The sequence below is a fragment of the Arvicanthis niloticus genome, chromosome 23 (genome assembly GCF_011762505.2).
Source record: "Arvicanthis niloticus isolate mArvNil1 chromosome 23, mArvNil1.pat.X, whole genome shotgun sequence".
Taxonomy (NCBI): Eukaryota; Metazoa; Chordata; class Mammalia; order Rodentia; family Muridae; genus Arvicanthis; species Arvicanthis niloticus.
In genome coordinates this window covers 14,927,348-14,946,160 of record NC_133430.1, presented here as the reverse complement: position 1 = coordinate 14,946,160, position 18,813 = coordinate 14,927,348, and the positions used below count along the sequence as shown (strand labels likewise).

At 45.9% G+C, this 18,813-nt stretch overlaps 1 protein-coding gene across 1 annotated transcript; it reads right to left on the bottom strand.

Moving 5' to 3' along the window:
• Positions 1–10,643: 10,643 nt before the first annotated feature.
• Positions 10,644–17,309, bottom strand: LOC143436564 (alpha-1-antiproteinase-like). The gene is made up of 4 exons (XM_076920878.1): positions 16,688–17,309; positions 14,168–14,438; positions 12,009–12,159; positions 10,644–10,856 (listed from the first exon to the last, which is right to left on the bottom strand). Exons 1-4 carry the CDS (start codon positions 17,307–17,309, stop codon positions 10,644–10,646), a joined length of 1,257 nt encoding a protein of 418 aa, XP_076776993.1.
• Positions 17,310–18,813: the final 1,504 nt, after the last annotated feature.

The following is an 18,813-nucleotide window of genomic DNA, read 5'->3' as shown; positions in this document are numbered from 1 at the left end:
AAGACTTGGGCACAGGCCTTGCCTGGCATGGGCAAGATCATGTCAAGCCAAAGACTACAGTGATCAGTTTTTAAAGAAGTCATTTGGCTGGCCTTCCCCAACCAGGCTGTTTACTCAAGGAGTCATGAGCTATGTTGGCAAATACAGATGTCAACTAGTGCCATTGGTCAGTGTGTGGGTGACATAGGGAGGCTGGGTGCTCTCCAGGGGACTTCCAATACTTCTCTTAAATCCTGAATTGAGAATATTGAACCTGGGCTGGGGTGTCACTGACACCAGGATCTGTCTTTTGGGCCACGAGACCCACCTATGTCCTTTCTTGTTGGTCATAGCCACTGGGGCCACCTGTCCTTACTCTTGGTCTCAGGCTTTGGGGCAGATGCTGAACCAGGTACTCCTCAAGCCCCCATCAGCCCTCATTATCCTGGGCAGGCCACTTTCTTTGCTTTAGTTTCCACAGCTTTCCTAATGAAGGGGTCTGAGTCTACTCAGTTACCTGCTCTGTCTTCCTTCTCCCTTCATCCCTTGAGTTCAGCTTTCCTCTTTATCCAGAGGCACGCAGCTCGCTGTGCCGAGTGCTGTGCCTGGCACCTCTCACGAGCTCCCAGCTCTGCTGTTGGATATGTGTTGACTGACTGGCTTATCCTTTCAAGAGCCCTAGAGGGTAGATGTATTTTCATCCAGAGAAACATAACAAGAGAAGGATCTTGGATTCAAATCCAGATCTCTCACTTCAGTGGTCCCCAGGATCACTGCAGTCCCCAGAGTCTTTCTGCCATGAAGGTTAGCACAGGCAATGCATTAGAAGAGTATGGGATAGTGATGCTGTATTGTAACTTTACTTACCATGGATGCCAGTGAGTGTCACTACCTCCCCTAGGCATTAGGGAAACTGGCAGAGATGTCAGACAAATTTCCTAAGAAACTTGTGCCAGGCAAATGGACTATGAAATGAATTTGAAACCATGTACCATAGCCAGAGCCCATGCTCCTCCCACCAATCTCTGCCATCCTGTCTCTGTTCGGCTCTCTCTTGCTATGTCTCACACTGGGGCAAAGGTCATGGCAGTCCAGGTTTGAGCCAGTGGAACTTTATGGTCCACATCCAGTGTTCCAGTCTGAAGGAGGATGTTGAACTGGGGTAGAGTGGTTACGAGATTGCCTGCCATTTGTTCAGATGTGTCCCATGGACTCACAAGTTAGTAGTAGCTCAAGAAAGTTCCAGAAACATGAGGTACAGGAGGCAGATTGTGCTGGGGCCATCATCTCCTTGAGGGAAACTAAGTTCTGCCTGGAGCTCTGTCATCATTGAGATCAATGACCTTAAACAAGTTGCTGGAATCCTCCAAGGATCAGTGTATTTGTTTGTTTTCCGTTTCTGTAATGAAATACTAGCAGCTGGGAAACTTTAAAAAGAAAAAAAGTTCATTGACTTCACAGTTGTGGAGGCTCCAGGGCAGTGTTCCTCAGCCTTCCTCATACTGGCGCCCTCACGTGCTGACCCCAACCATAAAATTATTTCGTTGCTACTTCATAACTATTTTTCTACTGCTATGCATCATATTGTAAATAGTTTTGAAGATAGAGGTTGTGACCCACAGGTTAGGAATGGCTTCTCTAGGGAGAGCATTTCAAGGTCATCATGTTGGCCCTGGTGAGTGTGGGTGATATCACAGCGGTCAGAGAACTCACAGGTGTGAGAGATCACAAGGCAAGACAAACAGCCAGAAAGCAACCGGGGAACCAAATAAGGCCTCACAAGACCTTCTTGGAGAACAACCTCAATTAACTAAGAATTTCCCATCAAGCCTTATCTGTTAGAAGTCATATCACCTCAATACCAAAATCCCAAACTGTAGACAACAAAACACATCCAAATAATAACTTTTAGCTTTTGAAAACTTTGTGTGTATGTAGTTTTATATTGTGATGTGATGTGGTGTGTGTGTGTGTGTTTGTGTGTGTTATGCATGGGTGCATACACACATGCTGAACCATATATGGAGGTCAGTAGTTGACATTAAAATATCTTCCATAATTAATTCTCTGTTTTTGCTGTGATTAAACTGAAATTGTGATATCTAGGCATGGTGGCACATGTCTTTAAATCCCAGACTTCAAGATACAGGCAGGCAGGTCTCTGTAAGAGCTACACAGTGAGACAGAATCCCTTCCTTCACACCTGAGAGAGAGAGAGAGAGAGAGAGAGAGAGAGAGAGAGAGAGAGAGAGAGAGAGAGAGAGAGACAGAGAGAGAGACAGAAATACAGCAACACACAGAGGAATAGACAGACAGACACACAGAGAGGGAGAACAAGAGAGAGAACGAGAGAGAAAGAGAGAGAGAGAGAGAGAGAGAGAGAGAGAGAGAGAGAAATACAGCAACACACAGAGGAACGAACAGACAGACACACACAGAGAACGAGAGAGAGAGAGAGAACAAGAGAGAGAGACAGAGAGAGAGAAATACAGCAACACACAGAGGAATAGACAGACAGACACACACACAGAGAACGAGAGAGAGAGAGAGAGAGAGAGAGAGAGAAGGACAGAGAGAGAGAGAGAGAGACCGAGACCTTGGGAGATGCATAATGAATCAATTCTAGCAAAGACAAATAGGATCAGACAGCCAGTGCCTGGGAAGCAGGTTAGAGATTATTAGGCCATCTTGGTAAGCTGTTTCCATCTTGGGCCGCCATCTTGGGTCCTATGTGTTACATCCTGGAGGATTGTTGTGGTAGGGGTTTCTGGAGCTGTTTGAACAGATAAGTAGAGACATGGTGATTAGTGATGTCTGCCATAGGCAGGAGGGCAGAAGGACTGGCATATAGACCAGTGCTTGCTGTTTACAAAGGCCAGAGCTCTCATGGAGATGAGAAAGTATAGGTTGGAAGATCCTGGAACTTCCCAAGGGCCACTGCACTGGAGTCAACAGGAGAAGTATTTAATAAATCTCATTCTATGTGTTTTATGCTCCATGCCATAAAGAACTCTGCTCTACCATGCCTTCTCTGGGCACTGGTGGGAAGCCATAACCAATTCTCAGCCTGTCCAATGGGAATGAACACCTGATAGCAACTGAGTATTGATTGTGATCTCTATACATGTACACCCACCTGCCTCTGACCTTCACCTGCCTCTGTTTAGTGAACAAACAAGCCTTTGAGCCAGTTGACTGAACCTCACCTGGCTAATCTCAGTGCTGACTCAGGGTGGTTGTCCCACACTATCTACTGTGTGCTTGGAGCTTTAGATGTAGCACCATATTTAAAAAACCAACCTCCAACCCTAGAAGGAATTATGAGCACCCCTGCCTTTGTGAATGGCAAAGAGGAGTTCAAATGAATTACCCAATAAGACACAGCTCACGAGTGGCTGGCTCAAGGAATGGATCCCAAGCCAAAATGCCTCTGTTTGGATGTTCTTGTTTGGGTAATACCTTTGGGTGGCCAAAATCAGTCATGATAATAATTCCATGCTTATTGCCTTAGTCCTGAACATGAGTTTCCCTTCAGATCCCAGGGGATGACACTCATCTATTCCTTCATTCCTCCCAAGGCAGATGTTAGTACATGCTCATTTCCCAGGTTCCTAACTTTGCAAGAGGGACCTTCTTTCCCTAAACTCTGCTGAACTTCTCCTTACATGCATCTTCAAGTTCAAGGACAAAGATATGCTTAGGACATGTTACTCTCCAGGTCCCTTTTCCTGTGGAGACTAGGCAAAAGTGTCTGTGTTACTTTGTTGTGATGTCCACAGTGGAATACCACACAATGGGTGGCTCAACATCTGGAATTCCTTGTGTCTGCCAGCACAGCTGGGTTTTAAATGCTCTTCTTTGCTTCTTGACATCATCAGGCACCTGGGCATGGTCACCTTGCACTTTCCTGTCTTGAACTTAGAATCCATCATTTGTCCAAGAAGCTCCTATTTCAGTATTGCGAATGAATTAGACAAGGTCTCAGTGTTATACATGCTCCTTGCAGCCTTATGCTGCTGCTTCTAGATTCTCAGCAAACTCTTCAGGAAGATGCCTGGAAGCAAACCTATGCACATGCACCTATGAACACCTATGCATATGCAGTCTATAAATATGTTAAGCTAAATATCCATTCATACTTATATCTCCAGCTATCAACCATAGGATATTTAAATTTTGTTTACATTTCTGTGTGAGTGTGTCTGTGTGTCTATGTCTGTCAGTGTGTGTGCACGCCTGCATGCACCACAGTGCACCGGGTGTTAGTTCTCTTTTACTACCACATGGGTCCCAGGGGACCCAAGTTGTCAGGCTTGGCAGCAAGTACCTTCATCTTACTTGCTGAAGTAAAGGTAGGTCACCACAGACCATCTTAAAGTCACCTTCTTTTCTGGTCACCTCCCACTCAACCCAGGCTTCAATCAACTTCTTTCATATGCTTCCTCTGGTGTATGTACCTGTTGTGGATGGCTTTGTGCAGCCTGCATTTTGATGTTACTTTCCGCTATCCTGGGAGGGACTGCTGACAAGGAGTGAGTCATGTACTCAGGTGACTTCTTGTGAACCAATGCCCTAATGAATAAAGGAGCCAATCACTGGGAGAGTAGGAGGGACTTCCAGGTTGAATGGGGGAAGAGAAGAAGTGGAGAGAGAGAGAGAGAGAGAGAGACTCCTTTAAGATGGGGACAGTGTGAGGACAAGATGTAGCTACTAATGCCCCCCAGTTTCTATGGCAGATCTGCCAAGATTTGCCACCAGAGAATTTAGATTTAATATGGTTTACAAGATTAGGATTCTAGTTGTTGAGGCCAGAAATTGAGTTACCATTGTTTCTGAACTAAGTTTGTGTGGTGTTTTCCTACCCATGGTGGTTCTACTTGGTGCTGGAAAGAAAGCATGGGTTTGCCAGATGTGCACCACAAAGCCCGTGGGGGATTTGAGGCATGGGGCTGGCATGGTAGCGACCTGCCAGTGGGAACTGGGTGAGCTGGATGGAGAGATTTTGGAACTCTGAGTCAGAGTCTCTATGAGGTAAGTACAGGTCAGCCATTGCCTGCCAGAGCATAGCCCGCCAGCCCACTGGGACAGAGAGTAGTAGGGAATAGTTCAGGAACTTGACAATCATTTTTAATATTTCCCACAACATATACGTACAGGTGTGTCTGAAGGGTCCAGCTGTACTTCTGTGGGGTATGCCTTAGTAACTAGACCTTTGACCTTTGACTTTGTACCCTTGACATATCGGGACTCTTCCCTCACCCTCTCTGACTTCCCCCATTTTAAGCACAGGGGGTCTTGTCCCATGTTGCTTTCCACCCTGAGATTCCACAGTTGCTAAATGATGTTTTCAAAGTCACACATTTTGAGTCACATACTTTGGCTCTATAATTTAGTTTTGGTAATGGGTTTTGGCAATATACATTGTAATGTGTTCATGGTTACATATCATATAACATGTCTTATCCCCTTGCCTCCAGCTCCATGTCTTCATCCTTCCAGCTCCCCAAACACCTGTAACTACTGATCTTCCTGCTGCTCCAGAATCTTCCTTTCCTATATGTCAGGACATTCTGGCATTCCTTTAAGCTAGAAACTCATATATTACAACTCTTATTTTCAAGAAGAAAATGTTCCAAAATTGATCTCAGAATATTTGGTACTCAGAGAAAAAGGAAAATGGGGGTTAGGAGAAGGAGGAAGAGGAAATAAAGAGGAAAGAGAAAAAGACAGGAAGAGGAGGGAAGGATGGAGGAAGGAAGGGAGAAGGAAGGAAGAGAGAGAGGCAGGGGAGGTTAGGGAAAGGGGCAGGAAAAGAATGTCTCCTAACCCTGTTTTCCTTTTCATCTGAAGCCAATATGTTGAAAAGATCATTCATTCTCAATGAGATTTCCTTGGCACATTTTCTTCTTGAAAATTGAATTTTAATATATAAGTTTCTAGCTTAAAGGAATGCCAGGTGGTTAGAACCCCACAGCTTGGAGCCTCTCAGTTGAGTTCCTTTCTCACTTCATTTCATATACATGTAAGACCACTGCATTCTTTTAGGATTTCATAAGTCAATGTCTTCTCATGGCTTTATCTCATCATTGTTTAGTAATCTTACTGTCATTTGAATGCTTAGCCATCTTCCTAAGGGATATGGCAGCTGCTTCCATATTCAGTGACTGAATTAAACCAAGAGACTTTTGAATATAATTGTGTGTGGGGGTGTGAGTCTGTTTGTCTGTGTAGAATATTTTCAAATTGAATTGTTAAACATCCAAGATGATGGCTTCCGAGTTGAATAAGACTCCATCTCAAATAGAAAGATGCCTATGTCTTATCTTTTCAATTTCCTGGAAATATCTTTTGAGGTCCAAGTTTGCTGATGTTTTGGTTTTCATGGTTTGTCCTTTTATTGCTCAGGGTTTGGGTGTTTTATAACATTTTTTTGACCTAACCTTAGGGCATGTAAATTGAAATTAAAGTTTATTTTAAAACTTTGATAGCTTTAGTTCTTATGGGTGTATGGATTCATTGTGTGTTAATTTTGAGTAGGGTATGAGGTGAGATTTAAGCTCTTTGTTTCTCCCTCCTTCCTCTTTCTCCATTTCTCCTCTTTCTCTCTTACTTTTCTCTTTTTTTCTTTCCTCTTTCTTTTCTTTTACTCCCTCTCCTAACCCCCATTTCCTTTTTATCTGTGTACCAAACATTCTGAGGCCAATTTATTGAAAAAAAAAATCATTTATTCTCAATAAAATTGTCTTGACTTAAAGATTTCAATTTTAATTGTGTGTGTGTGTGTGTGTGTGTGTGAAGGTACCCTCAGAAGCCAGGTGTGGAACCCCGTGGAACAGGAGTTACAGGTGGTTGTGAGCCACTTTATGTGGGTGCCGGGAATTGAATTCAGGTCTTATGCAAGAGCAGTCCATGCGGTTAACAATTGAGTTATCTCTGCAACCCTACAGTTCATTTCTTACAAATGCACTGCAATGTACTTGTGTTATATTGTTATCAAGTTGACACAAGCTAGGGTTGTCTGGGAAGAGAACCTCAGCTGAGAAAATGCTTCCATTAGTTTGGCCAGTAGACCTGTTTGTGTGGAAGAGCCCAACCCATTGTGAGAGGTCGTAAGACTGATAGGTTTGTCCTGGGCTGTATCAGAAGGCAGGCTGGGCAATCCATGATGAGCAAGCCAGTAAGTGGTGTTCCTCTGCTCAGTTCCCTCTTCCAGGTTACGGCCCTGAGCTCCTGCCTCGGCTCCTCTCAGTGATGGCCTGTAACCAGGACATGTAAGACAAATAAAACCTTTCCTCTTCAAATTGCCTTGATCAATGTTTTATCATAGCAATAGAGAGCCAAATTAGGTCAGAAATTGGTACCAGGAATAGGGCATTGGCGTGAGAGATTTGGTCATGTTTTGGAGACTATAGTGGAGGATTTTGAAATTTTGGCTTGAAAAAGCCATTGACGGGTCAGGATTAATGAGATGCTGTGAGACCTAGGAAGAGGATGCTGAGAGAAATGCATGCTGGGTGTGAACTTTCAGAAACAAAGTATCAGGGCCATTCATGTGCTGTATTTTATTAAGACAATATGGAAGTGAAACTTTAGTGCTCCTTAGATCTTTTTTCTAAGTTGAGATAGCTACAGTTATTTAAGAAAGGGATCCTCGGTTGAGGAAATGTCTCCATCAGATTGGGACAACCAATGTGACAACTGGAGGCTAGGGATGAGAAATCAGCTGTGATTAAGAAGAGACCAGCAGCACTGAGCTGAGATCTTCTGGAGTATTTCTCAGGGTGGCACAGAGGGGCTGTGGCCTAGAGGAGGTCAAGGCTGCATCTCACGCTGCCAGCTGAATGCGTCCTGTGTAAGAGTCTCCCATGTGGTACTGGTTTTGACAGTATGAGAGCTTCAGGATTGAGTTATGGTAGAGAACATATATGAAGCTTGGCACAGGGAGAGACTAGGAGAGATCATTGGTGAGGAAGGTGCAGTCTCGTTAGCAGTCTAGACTCCAGAATTGAAGGGATCAGGGTCCCCCAGGGGGCCACTGGTGAAGGTGAAGTGGTAAACTCTGTGAAGACCCCAACGTATTGGAGCTGTCAGGACTGTAGAAAGACTACCAAGGTCAGCAGCAGCTATGGAACGGAGCCAACCTGAGCCTGTGAGGTGAACTCTGTGTGTTGAGTGGCAGAGCCTGAGAGTGCAAGTCGCTCAGCCCTTTGGAATCCAGAACACCATGAGTGAGTCCCCCATGTGGGATACTGGGTGACAGGATTTCATTTACACTGCTTGTTTCTTTGTTTTGTTTTTGATATTTTCTTTAGAGCATGTGCTCTGAGTCTTCATTTTTGGAATAAGGAGTATATAAGATTGTTTTTTTTTTTTTTTATTTTACTGGGACACACACAAGAGACATTGGATATTTTAAAAAGACTGAAGTTTGAAAGACTATTAGTCTTTTTGGAAGTTTGGATGTGTTTTATATTGTGATACTGATATTAAGATGAGCTCTTCAGAATAAAGACAAAAAGAAAGGCCATGATTTAATAGAGATGTGTCACTTGACACATTTTTGTCTACTTTTTGTAGAATTTTGCCTATGTGACGCAAGCTATAATCATCTGGGGAGAGTGAACCTCCATTGAGAAAATTAGCCTAAAGGCAAGTCTATGGGCCATTTTATTGATCAATGATTGACATGGTGGTGCCCCTCCCCCCCCCAGTAGTGGTCTTTGGTAGTTTAGTAAGGCAGGTTGAACAAGCCTTGGGGAGCCTTGGTGATTTTTTGTCGTTGTTGTTTTCAAACTCAGATTTCATGGAAATTTCATATCCTGTAACGATTTTTATTCCCAGGCAAACCGGAATCACTGGTTACCCTGATGTGAATTCAGACAAATAATAATTTCTAAAAGCAGTAGTGAGAATGAGCAATGTTATGTCTGTCTGATGGTCTCTATATCTCTATCTATCTGTCCATCCACTTATCCATCCATCATTCATCAGATAACTGTATCATCACTTGTCTATTTCTATGTTCAATGCATCTACCCCGATCTATTTATTATCTCTGTGGCATCTATAGCAACACTACTTACCTATCTATCATCTGTACCTATGTACCCACCTAGTGCCTATCAATCTCTCTGTTTAAATAAGAGGGCAGACTATGTTTAAGAACCTAGTTGAATCCTGATTGCACAAACTTGGTGACAAGGAAGGTTTGTGACTAGGGAGTCTGAGGTGAGGACAGCCGCAGCAGCATCTGAGGGAGAGGCATAAAGTGCGACAAGGGCATAAGTGGAGGGGTGACTTCAGTCTAGCATGACAGGCTCCTGGTGTCCCAGGAGGGTAGACAGGGGTGGATGACAGTAGTTGATTGTTAAAGAACTGAGGTCGTGAGGAGCAGAAAGTGATTAGAGATGGGGTGGGGGTAGTGTGGAGCAGGAGATGGGATAAGAATGGACTGTGTGAACGAAAGGCCCATGTGAGCAGAGTCACTGTCCTGAGCACCAGGATAGCTGAGAGGCCAGAGTGGAGGGTGAAGTGAGATCATCCGCTTGCACACAAGTCTTTGCACTCCCCGAGGCAGCTGAGCCTCAAGCATGGAGTTGGATGTTTTTGCACAGGGATAAGAACAAACAGGCTGGGATGGGACTGATCTTCATGAACATTAATCTGAGCAAAGGGGACCTGCTGGAAGACGGGGGAAGCCAAACCATAAGACTCTGTGTGTGCATTGTGGTGGGGTGGAAGTGTTGCTGGAGTTGCGTACAAATGGAAGGATCTGGAATATCAGAAGGCAGCTGTGTGCTAGGCAGGTGCTCAGCTACTGAGATCCGAAGCAGCTGGAGCCAGAGATCTGGGAAACTTGGAAGAGGCAGCAGCTGATGTAAGACTTGGGGGGGACCGAGGGCACAGACCGAGTCCCTCTGATTCCCATCAATTTGACCAGCTTGTTCACTATAGCTTATTGACACTGTTAGGGGTGGGGGAAGAAACCTGACAGTAAGAACATGGATCCTGTGGGTAGATCAAGAAGGTATGTTAGTGTTAGCAACACATTCCTGCACAGCCATGATGACTGCAGAGTGGTGCCATAGCTTGTGCCTTTGGAATGGGGCTCTGGAAGTTGGAGATACCCCTCCGTCTTGATCTCTCAGCTTTATGATTGTGCTTTGTACACAGTTGCTGCTCCCTGGATACTGACTCTAATGATTTGTGTGAAGACATCTTCCCTCATGGAGGATGGCTTCCTCCTGGAAAGAGCATGGGGGGGGGGTCCCCCTGTGGGAGCAGAGCTGGTGGCTGTGTGAAGATGTCCTCAACACAACTGAAATTTCATCAGTTTCTTTCCTCAGAGAGACACAGAGAAATTCCCCACATGATTTCCTTCTCGAGCCCAAGTCAAAGAGATAGAAGCTTAGCGGACACCCTTGTGAGCCACTGGGCCAGCTGGATTCCAGTAAGCAGCCAAGAACAGACAGCCCGGAGATCTGTCTCATCAACACATTTCCAGGCTGCTCTTAGCAGAGTTTTCATGTCCCTCTAGGAAGACAGCCTGCCCCATGGTCCAAGAACACCTCTCAGAAATTCTCACTTGCTGTTTTATTGAGCCATTACTTCGAAGGGATGTCACTCTGCCACAACTCAGGTAGTGAGGGAAAATAAAACAGAATTCAGGGACCAAGTGCAATATTCATGTTGGCTCTAGTGGGATTCACCACTTTCCCCATGAAGAGAAGGCTGTTGCTGGCCTCATCCAGGATTAATAGCAGGAAGGATCTGTTGAAGTGGAGGGCAGCAAGGCCTGGCTCGGGTTGGATTTGGCTGTGGGAGACATCCTCTTCCTCTCCATCCTCATCCACAGTCAGCTCCACCCTGTGTACTGCCTTTGGAGACCAAGGTTCACAGTGTTGAGGGAACATGAGCTCTGCCAACCCCACCTTTAGCACGTTACACGGACTCTCTCTGCACTGGGCCTAGGATGCCCAGAATACAAGCCTTGTGCCATCCTGCTAGAGGAAGGCAGATGGTGTTGCAGAATAAAGGGGGGGCTCAGTTCTGCAGCTCTGTGAGTTCCCGGATACCGGGGCTTGTCCTCCACTCCGTACCCTCCATAAATTCCCCTTACTCCACCTCCTCACTATGCTCCTGGCAAAGAGGCAGCCTGGGTTTCAGGGAGCCGAGTGCTATGTAGCCTCAACTGACTGTACTGTGTTGCTCCTGTGGTCCTGGCCCTATTCATTGCCCAGACTCCTGGAAAGATAGCTTTCTTGCTCCTGCCCTATCTCAAGCCACCAGGTCCTGGAATTTCCACCTGTGCAATGCATCTTTACCAGAATCTCTTTCCATTCCCACCCGTATCTTTGAAGCCTCCTTTGCTGTCACCCACTAGCTTGTTTCTCTAGCGATCTGGATCAATCTCCTTCCACTGGCTCAGAGTCCATCCAGCCATTTTCTGCCAAAGCCCCCAATGGCCCTCAGACCCCACTCATGGAATGTGATCTGAAGGCCAGGCCACTTAGTCAGAGTCCAGGATCTGCTCTCTGGGCCTCCCCTGCAGTTTGCCAGCCAGTATTTTCGCTCCCTTTTTTTCTGTTCCAGGGAAAACCCCCTTGTAAAGCTTGACCCCACCCCACATTCTGTTGTAACTCAATTCTTAACCTCCGCAGTGGAGAGTGGAACACAGGAATGAATGACATAACCCATTTTTATATGATACCACTCTCTAGTGATCATTAGGGTTCCTTCCTGTCTCCAGGAGATCAGATTACATTCATACGCCCAGCATTGGTGCACCCAAGCTCCTGTCTCTTCCCTCACCAGACCATAAGCTTGAGAACCCAACTGTTTATTTCCCCAGATTCGCCACCTCTGAGGGACAGCCAGCTCAGGATTTGCCTGGAGTTGAGAGCCACCATTTCCTTGTTTAACTTCAGAGAGCACCATGAGTGTTCATTGTTGCTCTCTGAACAAGTTAGGAAAGGGAAACCACACGAAGCATTCAGCATAAGGAGCCTGGCAACAGGGTGTTAACCTACCGTGGTGACCCTCAAGGGTGCCTTTTGCAGAGTGATTCCTGAGAGGTTCATGTGTTTGTTGAACAGCTTAAGATTACTGTTAACATGCTTGAGCCTTTCCAGCGGAAGAGCAACAGGTATGGAGAATTTGGGGAAAAACAGCCACCTCTTTCTGCCCAGGGAAATGGAAGAAGAAAACATAGTTGAAATCACGTTGTCTTGTAATCTACCACAGACAGTGCACTCCCAGCACACGAACAAGAACAGCTGTGTCTACTGCACATCTGCAACAGGCAGGCTGTGCCAGGGACTCGTCAAGACAATTTGCTCCCCCTTGGCAATTCTGGGAAGTGGTCAATGAGCTTGCTCTAAAATCTCAGATCAGGGAACCTAAGAGACTACGAGTTTGTTGCAAACTTTAGAAAGCACAACTGGCCTTCCCGAATCCTCCCAAATTTTGAGCGATGCTTAGGCCCTAATCACAAGCTTTATCTCTCAGTAAGTGGAACCCATCCTTATGAAAGGGGTCCCGTGGACTTTTCATCCTCCATCAATAGAATCTCTCCTTGTGCTTATTATAAATTCTCCCTCCCTAGAAGGTCATCCTGAGCACTGTTGTCAGTCAATAGAACTCATTCTTACTGTAAAGGTCACAGGTGCTTTGTCACTTTGCTGCAGAGTTTCTTTTGGGCCATGCCTATAATTGTCATGTGGGGAACTTTTAAAAAACATTTTACTGTGTTTTAAGTGTGCAATAAAATAAACCTAGATTTCGAACTCTGGAAGTTTCCACCTAGTGCCTTCTGAGGTAGTGCTGATCTGAGTTGCATTCTTCACTTTGTAGGTTATGGGATCAGACACAAAGACATACTGTTTTAAACCCTGCCAGTCCTTGAGCTGTGGTGTTACTTCTCATAGACAGGTTGCAATGGAATGTCTGTCTGTGTTTCAGCAATACTTGCCTGGGTCAGGACTTCTCAGTCTTAACACAAACACAACTTCCCTGGAACCTGAAGGGCTCGAGGTATACCTGAGAATTCAAGCTTCCCACACACATCCAGATGAATGAAGCAAAAGATGTTGTCACAGGCTAGACTTTGTGTAGCAAAAGCATTAGCTATATAAGAGCAGTGGTTCTCAACCTGTGACCCCTTTGGGTGTTGAATAACTCTTTCACAGGGCTTGCCTGAGACCATCAGAAAGCACAGTTATTTGCATTAAGATTCCCAACAGCAGCAAAATCACAGTTATGAAGTAGCAACAAAAATAACTTTATGGTTGGGGGTCAGCACAACATGAGGAACTGTACTCAAGGGTCATGAGGAAGGCTGAGAGCTTCAGTTCCAGAGATGTTGGGCAAACTGATGTTAGAACAGGTCAGAGAAAGGCAAATGGCTAGAAAGCACAAGGCAGCCAGTAAAGAGGCTAGCTTCTGCCTCTTAGCAGGGCCACTAACAGGTCACCCGTTCATAGATGGCAAAGCAAGTACTTATCCAAACACCAATTCCATAGCACTGTGGCCTTCTTAGTGACACACTGATCCTTTCCCTCTGTGGTAAGTGAGTGTAGATGCTCATGTGTGTACATATATGTGGAGGTCAAGGAGAGACAACAGAAGTGTTGTTCTTTCCAACCTTTTTTTTTTTTCGAGACACGTCTCTCACCAGTCTGAAGCTCAGGGTGCAATGTGTGTTGGTTTGTGCTTTTGGTTTTTCTGTTTTTCAGCCTGAAACAACTAAGGGTCATCTGGGAAGAGGAGCCTCAACTGAGATTGAGAACATGACTCCACCAGGTTGCCTTGGTGCTAGGGTGGCCAGCTTCTTTTGGGTTTTCGGGGTTCAACTCTGATTCTCATACTTGCAAGGCAAGCCCTTGCCCAACTGAACCATTTTCCCACCTTCCCTGTCCACCATGGAAACTTCTTACACGAAGAGACAGTTGACAGATACTGTGACGGCGATGGTGATGGTTGTGGTTTTGTGTATTTTTCCCAACTTTGAAAGGTGTGGATCGCTGAATCCTGCCTGACTATTTCTGTGTGACCAAGTTCCGGATCCTGTATCATGACCCAAAGACTTGAAGGTCCTCACCTTAAACCCAGAGCCACAGTGGCCATTGGAAAAGTTCTGGTAGCACTGGAGGATGGTGGGGGAAAAGGGTCAAAATAGCTGGGTTCTTACTTCAGTGGAAAGGGCTGAATCCACGTGTCAAAACTCCGCTCCAACAGTGCCTTCTCACAATCCTTGAGTTTTCCATCATTGGGAAGAAAGAAGACGCCTGAGATGCGGCAGGTGAATGGCAGCTGGAGGACATAGCTGTGCATCTGGGAGAAATACCGCAGCTGGAACCAGCCTATCTTCTGCATCATTGGTACCAGAGTAACGATCCCAGGAGCTAACGAGAAGTACCTCATCCCTGTGTACTTCGGGTTAAAGGGATATTTCCATTTCCCTGATAAGAAAGTGCACAGGAATCAGAGGGGGACAGCAACATAAACGACACATCACACTGTCTATCAGGGAGACTCTAAGGCTTCTACATGCCAAGCATGTTCCTTGTGTCAAGTCACACAGGTGCATGTGAGAGACCCCTGTCCACACAGATCTTATGAAGGTAATATAAGCAACATGGCCGATAAGAAAGCCAGTGAATGAGCTAGGAGGGGATACTGAGCAGGGAGAGAAATCAAACAGAAGAGCCAGTTACATACACACACAACACACTAGAAAGTAGTGCCAATTAAAGACTTAACCATACATCGATCAAGCCATAGAACAGTTGGGGAACTGGGCCGCCTGGTGGTGGGAAGGCATTGACTTAGGGACACAGGGAAGATGAGCAGATAGAATGAGAAGGGAAGAGACCATGAGAGGCAGGCGAGGCCAGAGAGGACAGGAGTCCACCAGTTCCCAGATCAATGGTGGGAGCAGTAGGTCTCTTAAGGACAGCCATGAGCATCAGTGGGGTGCTCTAAGCAAAGCCCTGAGTACAGTCCTTTTATACAGCAGTTGCTCAGCAATTGCTAGAGAGCTGTTTTTATTATTATTAACTATCTATTTAATTATTATTTATTTAATTATTAATTAATTAATAATTATTAATTAATTATTAATTATTGTGTAACTCTACCAAGTCAGAGCACATTCTTTCCCCTGATATCTGCAGGAACAGCTAGACTACAATCCTTTGGACACAGGCCCAAGAAGTTCTACAGCCCAGCCCTGCCTGAGCTTCTTTCCCTACAGCTAAGGTTTTGGCATGGACTCTGATGGTCATCTCTTAAAGCCTCTCTGGTCTGGCCCTACAGGGCTGTGGAGATACTGATCTCAGAGCTCCAGCTGAGGCCAGAGAAACCAGAGAGGATGAGAAAGATGACTTTCTTGCCTTGTATTCCTGACTGGGTATGGCAAAGGTGGGTGTTTTGTAGAAGAGCCTTCCCTTCTGCATAAAGAAGCCCAGTGTCTTGGGAAAAAAAAATCAGAAAGTCACGATAGTGTTGTTCAGAGAAAACAGGAATGAACTCAGAAGCAAGTTGTTCCCTCCCACAGCTCAAAACTGACCATTTTCTGGGGTTCTAGGTTTCCAAAATCCAAGCCTGAATTTCTTTATTTTTTTAAATTTTTTTATTGGATATTTTACATTTTACATTTCAGATGTAATCCCCTTTCCCCATTCCCGCCCCCTCCCCAGGAACCCCCTAACCCATCCCCCCTCCTCCTCAAGCCTGCATTTCTTAAAGAGTCAGTCCACATACCCACCACACACCTGGCTATCCAAACTACCAAGAAGGCTCTCAGACTCCATGGACCAAACCAAAGCTTGTTTATTTTTTTTCTACACAGCCTTCTCTTTTGGGTAGCAGTAGGAGGCCAGGTTATAATGGAATGTCAGAGGTACAACAGTTGTTAAATACAGGTGACATTCCGTGCTCCCTTGTTTTCTTCCTAAAGCTGACAGCTTCTCCCTCCAGTGAGCTGGACCATGTCAGCTGCCTACAACCCTGCTGTGCTTTGGAGGCTCCCAACTCCATGTCCGATCTCTATGCCTGGGTGAGCCACCCGATAGCTACCCAAACCAGACCCTACTGTCTCACCTCCCTACTTCCTAAGTTATTGTGATGGTATTGAGCAATACTGAGCAGTAGGTTGTAGGACCACTGAGCTCGTGCTTTGAGTCTTTAGGAAGATATTTAGCAGTATTTCATTAATTCCTACATCCTACCCTACAGAATTACTCAATACCTTCCTAATAACTCAAAGGACCAGATCAGTGGTTCTCAACCTTCCTAACGCTACAATCCTTGAATACAATCCCTCATGTTATGCTGATCCCCAACTGTGAAATTATTTTTGTTGCTACTTCATAACTGTAATTTTGCTACTATTATGAGTTGTAATATAAATATATGTGTTTTTCGATAGTCTTAGGAGACACCAGTGACAGGGTCACTTGACACCCTACCCCCAGGGATTGTGACCCAGAGGATGAGAATCACTGGAGTAGCTGGAGTTGAGGAGATCTGAGAGACAGAGGTGAGAGAAAGATTAGGGAGTTGACACAAGAGGGAGGTATCCAGAGGTGGGCAAGAAAAGGACACTGCTCCAAGCTGAAAGAGCAGAGAATACCCAGAAAGAGCTAGAGTCTTGGAGGAAGTCTTGAGTCAGAAAGAGGCAGAAGGGTTTCATTCATGGCTCACTGACCTTTAAAGAAATTATAATTGACCAGAAACAAATTAGTTGGTGGCTTCAGACTTCTCAGCAGCCTTGTAACTTTGCCATGGGTCTTGGCACCAATAGCCAAGTCTATCTGCTTTTTGGCCAACCCGTGGTTCCCAAAAGAGACGAGGATGACATCGCTGTTGTAGGAGCTGTTGGCGAGTTCGAGGAACGTCTTTTTTGGCTTTAGAGTCTTGTCTATAAAGAGCAAACTTCCGGTGTGGATCCCACAGTGCTCAGTATGCAGCAGGGTTCTCAGCAGCTTCCCATACTGCATGGCGGCTTTAGTATCCAAGGTTCCTGTGACTCTGAACCCTAGATCCTGCAGAACCTGGTGTCGGGCTTCTGGCTTATCCTGGAAGGCCAGCAGCACGAGAGGCATAATGATGCTGAGTGGGGAAAAGACTAAGTTCCTGCCTGTTTTGGGCTCTGGTAGCTGTTTGTAGAGACTCAAGGCAAATTTTTGGTTGTTGAAGAGTGGGGGTGCCCCTTGGATCACTTGTATTTGTGACACGTTTGAAATCTCTGTGGGTGGTGTCTTTGGGTCACAGGAACAGGGAACCAGCCCAGGCAGGAGCAGCCAGAGGGACAGGATAGAGAGTGCCATCCTAGATTTAAAAAAAAAAAAAAATCAGTAGGATCATTCAATTTGGCTCTGTGGTTCAACAGAAGACACCAAGCTCCAAGGCTCCCTGCTGCACTGCCCTGTATAGAGGCCTTAGGTTAGCTTTGGTTGGGGAAGGGCTGGGAATGCTAAAGGACTGGCAACATCTTGGGCACAGTTAGGCTTGGGAGTCTGACCAGTCTGAGCCTGACTGTCTACTTCTGCCCCTCTCATTGGAGGCCCCAGGTATAAATGGAGTAGGAGGAAGTTGATAGATATTCAAGCAAACTGTAGAATGCAGCAAATTGGCTCTGACTGTTCCCAGCGGGAATTTGGGATTTAGCTGTGACCTCCTATGGCCTGTGTATATGTTCTCAGTATCTGGTCAACACCAACTCAAGTTCAGCCTAACACCTACTCACCTGAAACCCGTCTGCCGGTGGCTGCCCAGGTGCCAGCCTTTGTCCTCCTCTGTCCTGCTTGTCCCTTGGAGTATGAAGCGTTGGGACTTGGATCAACCTCTTCTATACCCACTGGCTTGCCCTTGAGTTTGACCAGAGAGAAGAGGCTGGTAGACCTTCCATTCCCTTGTCAGTGCAGATCCACTCCCCTGCATCCCCCTGTCAGCTAAAGAAATGCTTCTCTCTGGGTCCAGCTCTTGCAGCCACTCTCTACTCTTTTTAACTTGGGAGCACTTTCCTGCTCCTATTCACCTCTGTGGCCCACCTCTGGATACCTTCTTGAGTTCTTACCCCAACTCTTTCTACCCCTACCCTCAAATCTCCTTAGGACAGTCTTGCCCTTCCAGTCATTGAGAGGGCTTCAAAGCAAAGCTTCATTTAATCCTTAGAGCCATGCAAAATCTTGGGCCCAGGGAGGCCAGGGAAGTGAAGTGTCTTACTCAGGGACCACAGCCAGCTAGTGACAAAGCCTGCCACAGACAGTCTGTGTCTCAAAGATGCAGCTTTGTCTTTCACTGCCTTCCATTCCGAATGAAGCATCACTCTATAATTAGACCCTCTGAACACTAGCCTTCCAGGCCCTGCGATTCGCTGCCCAGTAAAGCAGAGGGACTCTCGGAAATGAACAGTGGTCTCTGGTCATGCAGAGAGCCATATCTCCAGGGGTAATCAAGGAGCTCTGGGGCCCATGCCTCAGGCTAGAGGAAAGTAAGTTTTACTTACAAGACATATACTGTGAGCTGACTCACCCGTAGCTGCCCTGGAGAGAGGAATGAGGGAACAGCACACACTACTTGCCAGTCTAGGCAGTCATGGCCACAGAGCAAGGTCAGCATGTACCCTCCTCAGGCAACTCTTCCAGCCCCAGTGCAGTGCTCACTGATGTATGGGGAACCTGGAGGCACAGAAGCTGCTGAGCCAGCCTGCTGTTCATGCCAAAAAACAAGAACAGAGACATCTTGGGACATCTTCTCTCCTATCCCATCCATTCATCCTTCCGTCCACTCACACCTGAAGCACTTTCTTCTATCTGTCCATGGCTAGGC

Bases quoted from the DNA above. Each gene is read 5' to 3' on its own strand.
- LOC143436564 (XM_076920878.1), bottom strand. From the start codon at position 17,309: ATGGCACTCTCTATCCTGTCCCTCTGGCTGCTCCTGCCTGGGCTGGTT. The intron at 14,439-16,687 runs GTCAGTGAGCCA...CTTTCTTATCAG, and splicing joins CAATTATAATTTCTTTAAAG to GGAAATGGAAATATCCCTTT. The intron at 12,160-14,167 runs GTAAGAACCCAG...TTCCCTGGGCAG, and splicing joins ATTCAGCCCTTTCCACTGAA to AAAGAGGTGGCTGTTTTTCC.